The following is a 19,122-nucleotide window of genomic DNA, read 5'->3' on the forward strand; positions in this document are numbered from 1 at the left end:
TAAATAAATCTTAAACAAACAAATAAAATTACTTCCTCAGTAAGGCCCTTCTAGAAGTTATCTCCCAGTTTCACTTGTATGACATGGTTTTATTTTCACCAATGCACCAGTAGTCTTTTAATGCTTTTAATGTTGATGTCTGTGTTGCTTGCCTTATCCTATCTGAACCCAAATCCCACCAGCACAGGTTCTCCGTATTCTTCACGCCTGCAACAATGCCCAGTGCAAACGAAGCATTGAGGACATCCCAGTAGAGTGAAGGCAAGAAAGAAATTCAGGCCTGTCAGACTCTGACGCTGCAACAGTTATGTTGTGTCTGGCTGCTTCTTTGTTCACGCAAAATGAGTGTTTTTTTTTTTCCTGACATTTTTATACATTCCTTTGGCTTTTACATGTAAGGAAATAACGCGACCAGACAATACAGGTCCATGTTCCCGCGCTCTGTATGTAGCAAACAGGAACAGAACAGTAGCAGCGTGCTGGGCGTTCAAGGATGCACAGAGCTTTCCTTCGGAAATGCTCCTGAGGTTTTGAAAAGACCTGCCTTCTCTGCCGCTGCAGCACCTGCAACCCAAACCTTCCAGACAGCAGACACAACCAGCAAGCGGCCTCGCCACCGGCCGTGCGTGCCCAGGGGCGGGGCCAGCAGCGGCCACTCAGGGCCCCCCACGAGCCGCAGCGGCAGTGACGCAGGAGTGGCGCACGGACCTCCGCAGGGCTGCGCGTCTGGGGGCGAACGGTCGCTCTCCGCCGCCGGAGCTCCGGCCGTGGCTGCGCAGCGGCGCCCAGTGCCGTCGCCGGGGCCGGTCAGTGGGCTCGGGCAGCCGCCAGCCCTGTCACACCTGGCTTCACCGAACGCCATGGCCGCGGCCAGTCGCTGCCCGCTCCTGGGCCTGCTGTTGCTCTTGCAGGTTTCCTGCCCGGTACTGTGCTGGAACGACCCTGGTAAGTGCAGTCGGAGTCGGGAGGCACCCCAAGGCGCTGGGGGTCCCCCCGGGCGTTCCCCCCGGCGTCCTAGTCTTCTGCTTGTGTCTTCCTGAGCCCTAATTCCTCATTCCTGCCCTATCTGCTGTTCAGCGGTGGCCGCCTGACTTTGCGGACGCGAGGGGTGGGGCGGCTCTTCTGGGCACCCCCTTTTGTGGGGCTCCCGGATTTTGTCTTTGTTGTTGTTGTTGGGGAGTTCTGTCTTCACCTCCTCGGGGAGCCCGGTTTGTTGTCACGGCTGTCTGATGTCATCATGACTGCCTGTTGCTATGGCTGGCAGTTGCCGTGCCGCCAGCGCTTTGAGTCACCCTTGGTGGACAGTGCTGCAAAGGTGCTGGACGCGTTAGCCCAGGCACAGCTGGCACCATGTTTGTGAGCAGAACTTCTGCAGTGAAGTACCCTGCGTTTTACCAGTGTTTCCCCTTCCTTATTGTTCACGGTAGACAGTGTACAACTTATTAATCTTGCTACTTTTCTTGTGATGGTGAAGGAGATGATTTCTAAGGAAGAGAGGTTCTGTTATAGACCTCAAATGGAAGTCTGTGATGATGGGCTTGTCTTGGTGTAAAAATACTTTTGAAAACCTTGTATATATTTTTTCAATGTGCATTTTTCTTGAAGTGTTGGAGCCCTTGAAATTCATGGATTTCCAAATTGTCTTTTTTTTTTTTTTAAGATTTATTTATTTTCATTACAAAGTCGGATATACAGAGAGGAGGAGAGACAGAGAGGAAGATCTTCTGTGTGATGATTCACTTACCAAGTGAGCTGCAAAGGCCTGTGCTGCGCCGATCCAAAACAAGGAACCTGGAACCTCTTCCGGTTCTCCCATGTGGGTGCAGGGTCCCAATGCTTTGGGCCGTCCCAGGCCACAAGCAGGGAGCTGGATGGGAAGTGGAGCTGCCGGGATTAGAACCGGCATCCATATGGGATCCCGGGGCTTTCAAGGTGAGGACTTTAGCCGCTAGGCCACGCCGCTGGGCCCAGATTTCCAAATTGTCTTACACCAAAATGAACTTGAAATTACATTTTCCACAAACTCTTTGAAGTATTCTTGTATGTTATGAAAGCATGAAAAAATGGCTTTATCAATTCACCAGTTGAAACATCAAGTTTGGTGTGAGGAATAAGGATGATGAGATATGGAAAGCATACCAGTGTTCCTTTTATGATCGGATGACTAGCAGTGACTGCATGTATGAGTGTAAGTGACAGGCTTGCTCCTTCCTGATCCTGTTGTATTTTCATATGTGGAAATGAGAAGCTGCTACTTGCAGACACTCTGAGGAACCCATTTGATGTGGAAGGTTTTTTTAAGCCCTTCTTAAAAATGTATCATTATTATTTTAGTTGAAAGGATTACAGAGAAAGCAAGGAGGCAGAGATCTGGCTCACTCCTTTAAGTGGCTGCAGTAACAAGGTTCTGGTTTGAAAATGGAGCATCTGGGACTCGAACCAGTCACCCACATGGGATACCAGCATTGCATGGCCATGGCTTACTGTGCTGAGCCACAGTATGGGACCCTATGTGGGTGTTTTATTATGACTACACAAAAAGTAGTGTTAGGTTTAAATATGTGTTTTCCTTGAAGGTAGTATATACATGGGCAGCTCAAACAGAATTACAATTTAAAACCTGGAGTAAAACATTAATTTGTTGGCTCTCCAATCAATTCTTTTTTCTTTTAAAATTTATTTATCTGGAAGGCAGAGTTAGATAGATAGAGAGAGAGAGAGAGAGAGAGAGAGAGAGAAAATGAATCTTCGATCTGCTGGCTTACTCCCCAAACACTTGCAGTGACTGGAGCTGGGGCTGTGTGAAGCCAGGAGTTCCTTCAAGGTCTCCCATGTACGTGCTGGGGACAAAGCACTTGGGCCATCTGCTGTTTCCCCAGAAATATTAGCAGGGAGCTGGATTCAAAGCAGAGCAACCAGTACAAGGCTTGAACTGGTGCCTGTATGGGATGTTGGCACTGCAATTTACCTGCTGTTAAACAGCACCAACCCCTCCTTGAATCAGTTCTGAAATGACAAACAAAAAAAGGAAGTTTTCAGATTCAGGTTAAGAGAACTGTGTTTTTTATAAGTATGAAATTCAGATTAATAGTGAACTGCTTGCTAATGGAATAATACATGAATGCAGTAACACTTCTGTTTTGCAACAAAAAGCACAAACATAATTTGCAGAGTAAACTTGATTTTGATACATTTTTAAATTTCCCCTTAACTTTGCTATAGGTAGGGACTTGATGGGGGTAGCTTTTCCCAAGTCCTTTAGTAAAGCCAGCACATGCTTCCTGTTTTCTCTTTGGCTCAACTGTGAATGTCTTAGCTTTAGTTTTAGCCAACATAGAGCAACAGTTTGGGAAAATTGAGCACCATTCTAAAGTGCTAAGGCATTTTCAAAGTTGCACATTGAGCACAGTCTTGTATTTGCAGCATTCTTGCAGGTGTTGGGATGTCATTGAAACACCACAGAGTGGTTCACATCAAAGGTGTGTGTGTCTTTGGAGCCAAAAGAGAAGAGAATGAACCTGTGCGTAGCACCTGTACTGCAAAAAATGCCATTCGTGGTGAGACAGGGTTTTCAGGCAGGAGTGGGGACCTCAGATATGCGCTTTGGTCTGGAAAGAGGTCGCTCTAAGATGACGTTGAATCAGACACCTGAAGGATGAGGAAGAGTAGGTGACTGCCTTGGCTGGTATTCCTGAAGACTCACAGGGACTGCTTTCTGGAAAACAGACTGATGGGAAGCAGGGGCTAGACCAGGGGAGCGCCATGGTCGGGAGAAGGGGGGAGACGGTGACCTGAGACCAGGGAGCGCCATGGCCGGGGACGTGCAGTCATGCCCTTCTCAGCGGTTCTGGAGGTGGATCTGACATGATATTTGGCTGGATTAGATGCAGGCAGGGGAAGGAAGAAGACTCCCAATCTGTTTGTCTTGAGAAACATGAAATTATAACCATTTTCTGAGATTTGGAAGCGTGTGGGAGAATCAGGTCTGAGAGAGTTTGTTTTGTCTTTTTAAAAATATTTATTTAGGGGGCCAGTGTGATGGCTCAACTGGCTAATCTTCCACCTGCAAGTACCAGTATTCCAAATAGGTGCTGGTTCATGTTCTGCATGCCCCACTCCTGTCCTGGGAGAGCAGCAGAGGATGGCCCGAGGCCTTGGGACCCTGCACCCAGATGGGAGACCTGGAGGAGGCTCCTGGCTCCTGACTTCTGGCTTTGGATCAGCTCAGCTCTGGCCCTTGCAGCCATTTTGATGTTGAAGCAGCAGGTGGAGAATCTCTATCTCCCTCTTCCTCTCTGTAAAATCTGCTTTTCTAATAAAAATACATCTTTGAAAAATATTTAGTTCATATTGGAAAGACAGAATTGCAGTAGGAGAGGGAAAGAGACGGAGATCTTCCATCCCACTGGTTCACTCCCTAAATGACTGCAGTGGCTATAGCTGAGTTGATCGGAAGCCAGGTGCCAGGATCTTCTTCCAGATATCCCACAGAGGTACAGGGGTCTAGAGACTCAAAGACTTGGATCATCCTCTGTTGCTTTTCCAGGCCATTAGCAGGGAGCCTGATTGGAAGTGGAGCAGCTTGGATTTGAACCGGCGTTCATATGGGATGCTGACACACAGGCGGAGGCTTAGTGTGCCCCGCCATGGTGCTGGCCCTAGGTTTTGTTTCATGTGTCTGTGATAATCTAAAAGAACACTGAGCCTTTCCTCATCCTTTTTTTTTTTTCATCCAGGAATCTAAACTTAAGGTTATCTGAATTTGTTTATTTTCTCAAAATCTGACTCCTTCAGTATGTTATTCCTCTGACATTTTTACTGAGGCATATATCATGGACATTTTTTCATATTAACAAATATAAAACTGCCCTAAATGTGGCAGATCAAAAAACAATGTAATACATTCCACCAAGATGTATAGGCCACATTCTCTGATCCAAAATGCAGTATAACTAGAAAACAACCTAAAAGAATATGAAAATACAGATTTTGCATAATTTAACTTGAAAGTAAAAGCTAAGAAACATAATGTTCTCATCAATTGTGTGCCAAAATACATTAAGAGTTAGACTGGCAGAATCAAATGCCTTCAAGTGACCTTCAAATATCACAAATTTATGAAACGTCACTGGCAAAAGGTGGCTCGATAGAATATACAGGGAGAGGTAGGGCTGATGGTAAAGGCGGAATTCACGTCCCAAAGCAAGACTGGAATTTCAAAACTCTTCCAACTAAAATATTCTTACGAACATTAGGTTTTATAAAAAATCGAAATCTGTGGGAGCACAGAATATTTGCAAACTACAGGTTTTCTATTGTTTTACTTTTTTTGTTTTCTTTTTTTTAAAGATTTATTTATTTATATTGGAAAGGCGGATATATTCAGAGAGGAGGAGAGACAGAGAGGAAGATCTTCTGTCCGATGATTCACTCCCCAAGTGAGCGCAACGGCTGGAGCTGAGCCAATCCGAAGCCAAGACACAGGAGTCTTTCTGGGTTCCCTACATGGGTGCAGGATCCCAAGGCCTTGGGCCATCCTCAAATGCTGTCCCAGGCCACAAGCAGGGAGCTGGATGGGAAGCAGGGCCATTGGGATTAGAACCAGCGACCATATGGGATCCCAGTACGCGCCAGGCAAGGACTTTAACTGCTATGCTATTGCGCTGGGACCAGGTTTTCTATTGTTTTTAAGTTGAACATAAATGAACTAGGTAAAGAGAGAACGTGAATACAAATTAGGAGAAATAAAGAGAAAAATCTTAGAATTTTTCAAAGTGAAAAGAAAAAGGCTATTGAAAAAGGTGATGGGCTTATTTGAAAGGCAGAATGACAGAGAAGGAGAAATAGAAAACATTCAGAGTGAAGAAAATCACTTGGGCGGTGGTTGCTTTGTTTCCTTCACACTTGAATGTGAGAGACAGGAAGACAGAAGGAAACAGACAAGAGCCGCTGTCTGGGGTTTGCTGTCTCCCGCCCCAGCTTCCTGTGGGCCAGCAGTGCCTTATCCGGGAGTGACACACAGGGGAGCCTTATGTGTCAGTGTCACTTGGAAGCTCATTTTTGTACATGAATGTTGGACATAATTTCACTGTTCTGAGTTTTTAGTTTTACACTTCTTGGTCTGTGATTTTTAATTTTATAAATATTTTATAAATATTTTTCTTTTTTAAAACTGTGAAAGCTTTTGTTAACATTGTGGTGTAACAGGGTAAGCTGCCAGCGTCCTGTCCAGGCAAGCAGTTCAAGTAGTGGCTGCTGCACTTCCCATCCAGCTCCCTGCTGATAAACCTGGGAAAGCAGTAGAAGATGGCCCCGGTGCTTGGGCCCCTGCACCTGTGTGGGCAGCCAGGAGCAAGAGTGCATCAGCAGGTGGAAGATTATCTCTCTCTTTCCCCCTCCCATTCCCCCCCGTCTCTCTCTGTAACTCTGCCCTTCAATTAAATAAAATGAATCTTTAAAAAAATTTGTGAAAAATTCAAAACATTAATATCATACAGAAGTTTACAGTGAAAACTGTGTGCATGTGTACAGTGCACCTGGTTTATGAAGCCATTCCATTTCACCAGGCTGCTCTTTCTGTCCTCCTAGAGTTACTGTATGAGTTAGATGTGTCATCGTGTGTGTGTGTTGTCATACCATGGTATGTATGTATGTACACACTAATCAAATACAGTACTGCCTTGCTTTTTTCCAAGATGAATGTAAAGCCGTCATTAAACATATTCTGCAACTTATATTTGCTTCCGGTGTTTTACCTCTTTATCTAGTTTGATACATGAGTTCTAGTGGACTCATTTAAAAAAGATTTTTTTTGATTTATTTGAAAATTGGAGAGAGAGTGAGAGAGAGTATCTTCCATCTGCTGATTCACTTACCAGATGGCCACAATGACCAGGTCGAAGCCAAGAGTGGGAGCTTTGTCTGGGTGTCCCACATGTGTGACAGGGACCCAAGCACTTGACCAGTCTTCTGCTGCTTTCCCCAGGCCATTAACAGGGAGTTAAATAGGAAGTGGAACAGCAAGGACATGAATTGTCACCTATAAGGGCTGCCAGCATTGCAGGCAGGGCTTGACCTGCTGTGTCACAGTGCTAGTCCCTGTGGGGAGTCTACTGGCGGAGGTACTATAAGGATAGATCAGAATTTTTAATTTATTCACCTGTTGATGGATGGTTAAATCATTAAATTGTACTTCAAGAATATGTGTGTATACATTTTGCCATTTTAGTTGATCATTATAGTACACAGTAGTACAATTTTCAAGTTATTGAACTTTTTTCTTTTTCTGGTTTGGGAACAGTCATGTAGATCTTGGGTTATAGAAGCATTCAACTTGAAACAGAGATGTTGAAGGTTTGATCATGTAAAATTTCTACAAAAACTTCAATGTTGTTGGGATGGCTTTGAGACACCGAGTCCTCGTGCCTTAGTCACCTTCCAAAGGATACTTTCAAAAGGATTTATGGTGAGTGTGTTGTGAGTTTTGTTGGGATGAGCATCTCTGATGGGATCTTGGCTGTGTGTTCTTCCTGTTCCAGACAGAATGTTGCTGCGCGACGTCAAAGCCCTTACTCTCCACTATGACCGCTACACCACCTCTCGCAGGCTGGATCCCATCCCCCAGCTGAAATGTGTGGGAGGCACGGCCGGCTGCGACTCATACACCCCCAAAGTCATACAGTGTCAGAACAAAGGCTGGGATGGTTATGATGTGCAGGTAATGTCACGGCATTGGGGACCCGCTAAATGGCATTTGTACTCAATTCACTGTTTACTGGGGCGTTATTCAGTCCTTTTTTGGAAAATCTTCAGTCAACCTAAAGTAAAGAATTGGTCACTTTTCCTATGGGAAATCTTCCTTCACAGTGAATGAACTGGTTGTAAAGCATGGGAATAAATATTCATTGTGATTTTCATACCAAGACTTCCGCTGAAATGTTAGTAAATTGTAAAAATTTGTTTCCTACATTTGAAGGTGGGGTTGGAAGATCACTTGCTTGTCATTCCTCAAAGATACAAACAAAAACACCAAACACCTTTCTAAAGATGTACAGTTAAGATGCTGAGGAATCAGACTGTAAATGTGGGTGTAGTGGGGTACACGTATTCCCTACTGAGCTCCAAGCACTTGGCTCTGCAGTTGTTTTAGAACTCAGGATGGCTGCTGAGTGGAAGTATGTCAGTGGGCTTTATTGCTTGTGGAACACCGGCATTTTTTTTCCTTAACATTTATTTTTATTGGAAAGGCAGATTTACAGAGAGAAGGAGAGACTAAAGATTTTCATTCCACTATTTCGCTCCCTAGATAGTCACCATGGTTGGAACTGAGCCGATCCAAAGCCAAGAACCTTTACCAGGTCTCCCACATGGGTGCAGGGTCCCATGGCTTTAGGCCATTCTCTACTGCTTTCCCAGGCCACCAGCAGGGAGATGGATGGGAAGTGGAGCAGCTAAGACACAAATTGGCACCTGTATGAGATCCCTGCACTTGCAAGGGCAGTATTAGTTAATTGAACCATTGCACCAGGCCCAGTGCTGGTGTTTTGTACACAGGGGCAGAACACTTCCTGAAAGTTCTAAAGTTTAATAAACATTAGAGACATAATAGATTTTATCAAATAAGTTTGTTTTAAATCACTACTTAGGTATTTTAACTTTGTATTCTGTCTGCTTTCAGAAAGGACTTGAAGGCACAGATCGTTAGGCAAGAAGCTTGTGTTGATTTCTGCTTCCATCAGGATGATGTTCTGGTTTGGGAAGACCTCACTTACGTGGTCTGTGCAGTTCAGAGAGGAGTTCATCCTTATTGGGTGATAATCAGCATCACAACATTTTCCTCGTGTTGCTAAGTTATACTGTAGAATCTACAGACTAAAGCAGAAGTCTGACTCCTGCTTTAAATTACTTTAGTGTTGTTGGATAAAAACTAACGGCACACTAGTAGTGATGTCATCCACTAAGCATGTATTAAATGTATAGGATACAAGCTGAACAATATGGAATTTAAAAACTCTATTTCTAGTAGGATAAACCCTCAGATTACATGTTGATTCCAAAGTGTTGCAAAGTCCTGTCTATCTGAAGGAATTGGGAAGACTTGGAGGAGGAGATGTTTGTGCTGCGTTAGAAGTGGTGAGATTTTTAGAGGTAGAGAGAGAAGGGAACAGCGTGAGCTCAGAAGTGTAGAGTCTGTGATATGCTGAGTTATGATTCATAGCAGGAGGGAGCCTCTTCCAGTTCTAAGAGTTTTATTTTTAAATGCAGGTACAGCCTGGCGGTTAAGATACTCCCGTCTCCACATCAGAGTGCTGGGTTTGATTCCTTGCTTGACCCCTCACTCCAGCTGCCTGTCCCTTGCAGACTCGGGGAGGCAGCACTGATGGCTCAAGTAACTGGGTTCGTGCCACCCCAAGGGAGACCTGCCCTGCCTCCTGCCTCCTGGCTTGTGCCTCTGGCCTCAGCCTGGCTGTGGCTGGGCAGGACCTAGGAGTGAACCAGCAGATAGGACCACTCCCACTCTCTATCTCTGCCTTCCAAATAAAACAACAGTAATACTATGTAGTACTAAGAAGCTGCTTTTAACATACACTGTTAAGGAGTTGGCAGTCAATATGAAATAGTGATATATACATGTAGCTTGTTTTATTTAGAATCAGCGAACTTACGGTTATTCTTCCAGATAAATGCATTTAAGGAAATAAAATAGTGTAGTAAAGACAACCACAGAAATAGAAAAATTGCATATTTTTCCAATGAAAAACTTCCCAGGACATGCATCAAGAAAGTGAACATAGGGCCCGGCGGCATGGCCTAGTGGTTAAAGTCCTCGCCTTGAACACCCGGGATCCCATATGGGCGCCGGTTCTAATCCCGGCAGCTCCACTTCCCATCCAGCTCCCTGCTTGTGGCCTGGGAAAGCAGTTGAGGATGGCCCAAAGCCTTGGGACCCTGCACCCACGTGGGAGACCTGGAGGAATCTCCTGGCTCCTGGTTTCAGATCAACTCAGCACTGCCGTTGTGATCACTTGGGGAGTGAATCATCGGACGGAAGATCTTCCTCTCTGTCTCTCCTCCTCTGTGTCTATCTGGCTGTAATAAAATGAATAAATCTTTAAAAAAAAAAAAAGAAAGTGAACATAACCCACAGAATGAGAAGAAGCTTGTATCTAGAATATATAAAATATTACAACTCTTTAAGAAGGCAATCAAAGTAAAAATGGACAGTGTCTGAACAGACATTTCTCTAAAGGAGATATACGTACACCAGACAAATTCACAGAGGAAAATATTCATCATCATTAGACATCATAGAAATAAAAGTCAAACCCACAGTAAGACCCCTTCACACGCAGTAGGATGGCTGTGATAAAAAAAGATAACAAGTGTTTCCCAGGATGTGAAAAAGTTGAAATTTTGATACCATGTTGCTGGGAGTGTAAAATGGTGCAGCTGATTTGGAAAGCTGTCTGGCATTTCCTCAAGATGGTAAACGTGATATTGTATGCTGGGGTGAGTCCACTCCTACGTGTGTATACCCGAGAGAACGGAAAACACTGCCATACAAACACCTGAACACAGAAACTTCTAGCAGTCTTATTCACAGTAGCCAAAAAAGTAAAAATGGCCCAAATGTCAGTTACTTGTGAATGATAAATTAGAAAACATATCCATACAATGGGATATATTCTGTCATAAAACAGAGTTTGGAAAACATGCCAGGAGAATAGGGAGCCAGTTCCAAAGGACCACATGTTGTATGATTCTATTTAGAATATCCAGGATAGAAGATTCATGCAGGCAGGAAGTAGAGTGACAGTAGGACTGGGGGGATTGGAGTAGAGCGAAGGAACAGTGGCTGCTGATACTGAAATTATGGTGTTGGTGAAATGTTCTAAAGCTGATCGTGGTGACAGTTGTGCAACTCCGTGAATGGATTAAAACGGTTGAAATGGGTGAATTGTTTGGTATGTCAGTGTATCTCAATAAAGCTGCACTGAAAAAGGAATAGAGTATCTGTTTTAAAGCTTTTTTCATTCATTTATTTAAAAGGCAGAGTTACAGAGCAGGAGAGAGATGGAGAGAGAGAGAGAGATCTTTGGTTTACTCCCAAAATGCCCACAACAGCTGGAGCTGGGCTTGTCTGAAGCCGGGAGCCAGGAGCTTCTTCTGAGGCTCTTACCAGGTTGCAGGGGCCTAAGGACTTGGGCCACCTTCTGCTGCTTTTCCAGGCACTTGAGCAGGCAACTGAATCAGAAGTGGAGCAGCTGTAACTTGAACAGGTGTCCATGTGGGATACTGGCTTTGCAGTCCACAGTGCTGGCCCGCTGGGCTTTTTCTTTTTTTTAGGATGGAAACTTTGGTGCCAACATGGATTCTTTTTTAATTTTTCTGAATGTTCTTTAAAAGAAAAACTTAGTTAATTACATAGGTTGGACCCTGGAAAGTTAGTTCATGCTTTTATAACATTTGGCAAGTTTTTTTTCTCCCTTAGAGAATGCTGTATCTCTGGTGTTATATGCACCTACCAGATCATCACATATGATGCTGAATTTTGAGACATAACATCTTTAAAATTTATCTAGCCTTTTTTTTATCAGAAAGGTAAATTTACAGAAAGAAGGAGAGACAAAGATCGATCTTCCATTTGCTTGTTCACTCCGCAAATGGCTGCATCGACAGGAGCTGAGCTGATCTGAAACCAGGAGCCAGGAGCTTCTTTCAGGTCTTCCATGTGGATACAGGGTCCCAAGGCTTTGGGCCGTCCTCTACTGCTTTCCCACACCACAAGCAGGGAGCTGGATGGGAAGTGGGGCTGCCGGGATTAGAACCAGTGCTTATGTGAGATGCCAGCTCTTATAGGTAGAGCTTCCATGCTGACCCCCTAAAAATTACGTTTTCAAAGAAAGCATCTTGAACCACATTGACAAAACATCAGTATTTTGAGCATTTGCTTATGGACTATTTAATATATAGAATAGATAGAACAGGTGAGGAATAAATGATGGGACTAGAGTGGACACTGCGTACGTGCCACCCAGCTTATGGTTGAAGCCCCTAGTTTTCCTTTCAACAACACAGAAATGCACATCACACGGAATGTGGTCACTTCCAGGCTTCGTTTTGCACTTTTATGACAGACATGTAGTGTGAGTAGTACATATTAAATGGAAAAAATCTTTTGGTTCTAGTAACTTATTTCTGCTTTTTCTTCCCAGTGGGAATGCAAGACTGATTTAGATGTTGCTTATAAGTTTGGAAAAACCGTGGTGAGCTGTGAAGGCTACGAGTCTGCTGAAGACCAGTATGTGCTAAGAGGTTCCTGTGGCCTGGAGTATAACTTAGATTATACGGAACTGGGCCTGAAGAAGTTGAAAGAGTCTGGGAAACACCAAGGCTCTTCCTTCTCCGATTACTACCACAAGTGGTACTCGGCAGATGGCTGCGGCACCGGCGGGCTGATCACCGTCGTGGTGCTGCTGGCGATCGCCTTCGTGGTCTACAAGTTGTTCCTCAGTGACGGTCAGTGCCCTCCTCCGCCTTATTCTGAGTATCCAACGTACTCCAGCCGATCGCAGCGATTCACCAACCCGACAGGACCTGCCCCGCCGGGCTTCAAGTCCGAGTTCACAGGTGGGTGTCCCCTCCTTGAGAGCAGCACAGTGGGTAGGAGGGAGGAGGTGCTATGTCCTCTGCCTGTTTTTGACTTAGAAGATGTTTCTGTTAGGAAACCAAAGTAGACTTGTTTTCTTAATGTTTTGCTTTTGACTTCTTCTGTTTCCATGAGTACTGTCACCAGTTTTTTTAAGGGTGCCTGATTAAATTATGAACTAATTGGGTCTTGATGAGATATGGTGGTAAGCATTTAGGTTGCTTTCCTTGTCACAGTAGACCAAAATATTAATTCATTAGGTTTTAGAAGTCTCAACACAGAAGAGTACTTATTGCCCACGCCCTGATGTTAGGCGGAGATTCTTGAATAGGACACGGAAAGTACTAGTCATCAGAGAAAGGATAAACTGGAGTTCGTTTAAATTAAAAACATTTGTCTTTGAAAAGACCTCATTAAGAGACTGAAAAGGCAGGACACAGACTAGAAGTGTGTTTGCAAAGCATTTCCAACAAGAGGCGTGGGTCTAGAGAATATTCATACAAAGAACTCCCACGAATCTGAGAAAAGATGTTCCAGTTCTAGAATAAGCAGGAAGGAAATAGCTCTGAACTGTGGGCTCAGTTCCGAGGAGTTCATCTTGAGCAGGGTAGACCTGCAGGAGCATGCCTCGACCCTCAGGCCCCGGACACGGCCTCCTTCTCCATGCCTGTGGGAAATGTGCTTCATAGCAAGAAACCAGTGTTTTACAAATGCATTTAGAAATACTACTTGTGCATAAGTTAGTAAATACTATGATATAGATAAAATGATTGAAATGTCTTGTTTTTGCTGGTGATGTTAAAGTGAGGATACATACTAAGTCATTTTTTCTGTTTAGGGCCGCAGAATGCTGGCTACGGGGCAGCTTCTGGTTTTGGCAGTGCTTTTACAGGGCAAGGATCTGACACTTCTGGACCGGGGTTCTGGACTGGCTTGGGAACCGGAGGAATCCTAGGATACCTGTTCGGCAGCAATAGGTAGGTTCTGCATCAATCTCATTTGGCTCTTTAATTTAGCGTTTGTTTGGAGGCCTCCTTGTTTTGCTTACAATTTGACTACACTTTATTTGGGAAGATAAGATGGGATGGTACACTCAATCAGATCCAGTGCGGGTGGGAGGGTGCGCTCTGTGTGCTTTGCTTTCGGCTGTATATGTTCGTTCATTAGGCTGCCTCCTGTGTCATCCTCATACAGGAGATGGGGAAACATGTTTACTTGAAATTCAAGAGCAGGATAAAGACACTTGGGCTCCTTTCAGAGCACCTCAGTTTGCCATCTGCTTCTGGCTCTCTGGCTGCCAACCAAAAAAGAATTTTTTTTTTTGTTTAAATGAGAAGGCAAAAAACAATACATTTAGGGACTAATTAATCTGGGAGGAGAACAGTAGAATCAGAGCTGAAACAAGCTTGAGGCCTGGTTTTGGAATGTCCTGAGTGTTACTAGTAATTAAGTTTTATTTTCCTGTGAATTCATCCCTCTTGCTCTTTGTTTCTTCAGAGCAGTAAGACTAGCAGTAGCTGAAATACAGACAGTATTCCATGGTAGCTCTAGAACAGCCAGGGAAAGCAACCTTGGTAATGATGCTTGTTCCCAGTGGTTTAAAAGCAGGAAGTTGTTTAAAGGTGATGGTCCCAAGGGAAGCACTGACTCGCTTTTTGTCCCTAAAGAGCAGCCACGCCCTTTTCAGACTCCTGGTACTACCCGTCCTACCCGCCATCGTACTCCGGCTCCTGGAATAGTCGGCCTTACTCACCGCCCCGCGGGGGCTCAGGGACCTATACTGCGTGCACGAATGCAGAAACAAAAACCAGAACAGCGTCAGGTAAGAGCCAAAGTAGTAAATGCTATTTTATGTAGGAGTCAGGTACAATTAAAGCTGAAGAACTTAGCAGATTGAAAAACTATGAATTTAGCAATCATGGTTTAATTTGGCAGACTCACCAACAATAGTCACTGTACAATTAATTGTGATGGAAATATTCAGGTTGTTTCTTTTTCTTTTTTTTGATATTAAAAATTATATTGTAGAGATGTTTATAGTTTCCAGTTGGGGGAGGCAGGTGAAGGAGAAGACTCTTTTTAATGAATTGCAGAAATAGACTATTATGAGGTTTGAAAGTTGCCAAAAAATGCTATACAAGTTAATAGGTAACTTTATTTACTGACCCATGGTACCTGTTATTTAAAAACAGGTTCATTGTTTCTTACACTTGCACACATTCTTTACAAATTTGTTTGATTTAATTTAGAGCCCAATGCTACACTAACCAAGGTTTTAACTTGAGCCTTCCTAAATATTAGTTACATATGTATTCATTCTGTGATTGCTAGATCCTTTAAACTCCAAACCAGAACTTTTAAATAGGAGCCTGACTTTTTAAAATCCAGTAAAATTCAGCGTCCTTATTGAGCCATGCTTTCATCAGTTGTCGCAAATATGATGTCTACTGCAATGGCTAAGAGGATATTTTATAAAAACCAAATATAAAATATGTCGTTAAAAAATAGCCATGTGATGTTAAACAGTTATCACTACCAACAGATAATGAGAGGTGATAGGTAATTAATAGATTGCTTTGAATTTGATTTATCTTTTTCATGAGAAGGAAATTAGGTTAATTGTTTAACTTGATGGGAAAATGTTCTAAAAATGTAATAGGTAAATTCTCATAGTGTTTGGATATAATTTGATAGAATTATTTGAAAAAAAAAAACACACCTGCTACCACCTAATAAAATTGAGTCTAAGCTTTCCTGGGATGCAGCAGTTTTGTTCTCTGATAAGATTGCCTCTTGGTATCCATGGGGGCTTGGTCCCAAAACCTGCTACAAAAGCCGAAGTCTGTGGATGCTCAAGGATTTTATATAAAGTGATGCAGTATTTGTGTATAAGTACCCAAACACTTTAAATCATCTCTAGATTACTTATGGTCCCTAACACAGTGTCAGTAAATGGTTGGTGTGCTGTACTACACAGCGTATGATGGCGAAAAAGAGATTGTGTTTATTACAGATGTAGGGTTTTGCTTTTTTAACCCGAAGTGTGTTAAATCTGTGACTGATGGAAGACACAGATGTAGAACTCATGGAAGGTGAGGTCACAAAACAGTTAGAGTGTGTATGCTTGTGTCCTCACAGACAGGCACACGGATATTTGTAGCATCCCTGTTCATAATTGCCTCCCAAGTGGAAACTGCCCATCCACCCATCATGGATGAATGACTTTCCCTGGATGAATAAATTGGGTCATAGTGGAATATTGCCTCAAATGAAAATAAGCAGGTGTATGCAATATTGTGGGTGGGTTTGCCAAATCTGGAAAAGCCAGATACAAAATGTGATATATACAATATGAATATAATGTTTTTATTTATAGAGATAGATGTTTAAAAACATGCAAAACTAAATGATGATGTTAAGACTGTTGCTTTTGTGAAGAAAAAGAGGTATAGTGTTTGGGAGACTGTACAAATATGGCTTGTTAGGGTGTCTCATGACTGACAGAATCTCATGCAACATGGAAAGGAAACATGTTACAAAGTCATGACTAGGAAAGACAGGGGTCTCGTATCATGGAACATTACCAAAGAACCCAAGAGAAAATTTGGGAGGAGTCGCAAGACTCTTCAGATGAGGAGACAAGTTGTCTCACAGTGTGTCAGTACGCTGTGAGCCAGCACCCGTCTGTGGTCCGAGTGACACTGCCCAGTGTCTCACTTGTGCTTGTCCCTGAGGTTTTGTCAGTAATGGAGTGTGACTTTTGCAGCATTGGCCTCCCTGCCTTTTTGGCTTAGACTGGTTAGCAGTAGGGTGTTGGTGCCTTGCAGGTGTCATTTCCTGACTTAAAGCTGTTCCCAGCAAATTTGCCTTACCTGCCCTGATCCACCTAAAAGCTCATCCTTCCTACTCATTTGCTAACAATAAACATGTATTACTGTGTAATTTTATAAGCAATTCTAATGTATTGGAAAAAAACCCACTATTATAAATCTCTCATTCTAGGCTATGGTGGTACCAGAAGACGGTGAAGTAGAAAGTTGAAATCAAGCATTGGATGCAAACTGATTTTTCATCACTTTAACTTTTAAAAAAAGTGCTACCTGCTAACAACTGTGGAAAGGGAACTACTCAGAAGCTCTGTGGTGTTTTTGTCCCTCTGTTGCTTTTTGTATTCTGTTATTTGAGGTTAACAGTTGATACATGGCAAAATATTGTATGTTAACATAACATGCAGACTTGGATAGCGGTTTTTGAAAGCAATGATTACTGTAAAATGTTCAAATTGTGTTTGATTTCTAAAACCTGTGATAATTAAGCACCATGAATGAAGGCGTTACAGCAGTAGTGATTTAGTACAAATAATTTTGGTCTTGGTTTTAGCTGATGGCATCATTACTTCATAAAGACAAGAACATTCTGTTTGGTATTCTATTGTTTGGTGTTTGCTGTTCTTCAAACATTTAAACCAAGCTTGGGACTACTAATTACACTAATGTGTGCATTCTGATCCCTTCAGTGGCCTGGGAAGTATGAATTCCCTTTCAAAGTAAAAGATGGAAAATACGCTTCTGGAAGGTTGATGGGAATAATTGTGTGCTGACAAAAACGCTTCAAACCCTTTTATTTCTTTAGTCTCTAAAAAGTAAAGGTCAAAGTCTTCAACAAAGGTCTTTTAATGACAAAAGCATGCATTTCTATGTGGAATCTCAACTATTGTTTAACTGTTTCAATCCTATATTAAAGTGACAGAATAAATCAAAACAAACAAACAAGGGGTTTTATTATTCTTTCTGTTAACCTTGCCACAAATTAGTATTACCTTCCCTCCACCCCCATTCAAAAGTTCTGTCTCCCTAATAGTAATTCTGGACAGTATTAGTCATTTGGTATCAGATTTAGGTGTCAGTCATTTGGTAAGCATTTCCTGAGGTTACTTAAGACTGGTGTGGAAAAATCTGCTACAAAAATCACTTAAATACTTTTTTGCAGGTATTTGGGATGTTAATTGTAAAAAGTTAATCTAAAGAATTGACTGAATTGATGGCTTATGGACTACTAGGGAGCCCTTAGAATGTTCTCTAGGCTCTTTCAGGAGCAGGACAAAAAGCTGAGTGTAGCTCCCTTGCTTCCCACGGCATTCCTCTTTGCTCTGTTGTATATCTACACTTCCTTGCCATTTACAGAAGAGATCCCAAGGTACCACCTGCCTACATCTGAGACTTTCTGAGAGTTACAGGCAGTATAACCAGCTCCTTAGGGTACAAGAGCTATCGTGGCAACTGGGGACCCAGGGGAGCTTGCTGTACCCCTTTGGGAGGGCATGAAGAAGTGAAAGGGAGCCAAAGATTTGCAGGTTGAGTCACAGCAGAGTTTACCTTTCAGTAACAGGATAAGGTTTCTGGATTTTAGCCAGTTAAATGTGCTTGCATGGCGTCCAGCAGGCTTCTCTTTAAATCTGCTTGGTCACTTTGTTCTTGACCCTAATCCTGCAAGGCCTTCTTCTTCTTCTTCTTCTTCTTTTATTAATTACGTTGCATTATGTGACACAATTTCATAGGCTTTGGGATTCCCCCAACCCCTCCCTGTACTCTCCCCCCATGGTGGATTCCTCCACCTTGTTGCAGTATTATAGTTCAAATTCAGTCAAGATTCTTTCTTTGCAAACATATACCAAGCATAGAGTCCAGCATCTTATTGTCCAGATAAATTCAACAGTTTCTTGTGGAGACCATCTCTGGTCTGAACATAGAGCTGGCAGAATATCATCCCGATCAATTAAAAGCCCCAACACATCAACAACAATTTACAACATTATGGAATTAATTGACATGGTATTGAGTAACCAATATGTTAAAAAAAAACTGCAAGGCCTTCTTATGTGTCTATTTCATAGTGTATTGTATACACTTTTACTATTGCACTTCGTATATTGCATTATCATTAAATATAGGTTTTTGCCAATACCTAGGGGTGTTTACGTTCCCTCTTCTTGCCCCCTGCAGCTATGGCATGCTCATGTGACTGAGTTCTGCCAACCAAATGCTTCCATTAGGTTTTGGACAGAGACCCTAAGGATAGTCCAGTTATGCTCAGCAGGCTACGTTTATTGACATACTTCGGCTGGGCAGTGGTTCTGGATTCTGTTTTTGTTGTTGTTGTTTGGTTTTTTGTGGGGGAGGGAAGAAGAAGGGTATTAGAAAATAATCTCTTAACAGTTTAGTTGGATTCCGTGTTGGTTACACAAAATTCAAGATGGCAGAACTGCCTTGGTATACAATAGTAGAAGGGGTTCAAAAGCAAAGATTGGAATGGTAGTGCGGCCTTCTCATGGAAGACCTGCCCACTCACCCTGGGAGAGTGTGAGGGACATGCTTCACCATGACTGATGTCAACTTGTAAAGTGAGCCCCACAAGCTTTGTGGGTTTTCTTGGCAGGTTAAGATAGAGTGGGAACTGCTGCCAACCAACTGCTA

General features: G+C 43.0%; 1 protein-coding gene and 1 long non-coding RNA gene across 2 annotated transcripts in view; one reads left to right on the plus strand and one right to left on the minus strand.

The window, feature by feature from the left end:
* Positions 1 to 19,122, minus strand: part of LOC131481367 (uncharacterized) — a 322,287-nt gene that overhangs the window by 215,283 nt on the left and 87,882 nt on the right. The gene's annotated exons all lie outside the window — the stretch shown is intronic.
* Positions 732 to 17,421, plus strand: SARAF (store-operated calcium entry associated regulatory factor). The gene is made up of 6 exons (XM_004592689.3): positions 732 to 945; positions 7,539 to 7,717; positions 12,216 to 12,630; positions 13,488 to 13,626; positions 14,317 to 14,471; positions 16,652 to 17,421. The coding sequence occupies exons 1-6, from the start codon at positions 861 to 863 to the stop codon at positions 16,675 to 16,677; spliced, it is 999 nt and encodes a 332-aa protein (XP_004592746.3). The 5' UTR covers positions 732 to 860; the 3' UTR covers positions 16,678 to 17,421.

The sequence above is a fragment of the Ochotona princeps genome, chromosome 11 (genome assembly GCF_030435755.1).
Source record: "Ochotona princeps isolate mOchPri1 chromosome 11, mOchPri1.hap1, whole genome shotgun sequence".
Classification (NCBI taxonomy): Eukaryota; Metazoa; Chordata; class Mammalia; order Lagomorpha; family Ochotonidae; genus Ochotona; species Ochotona princeps.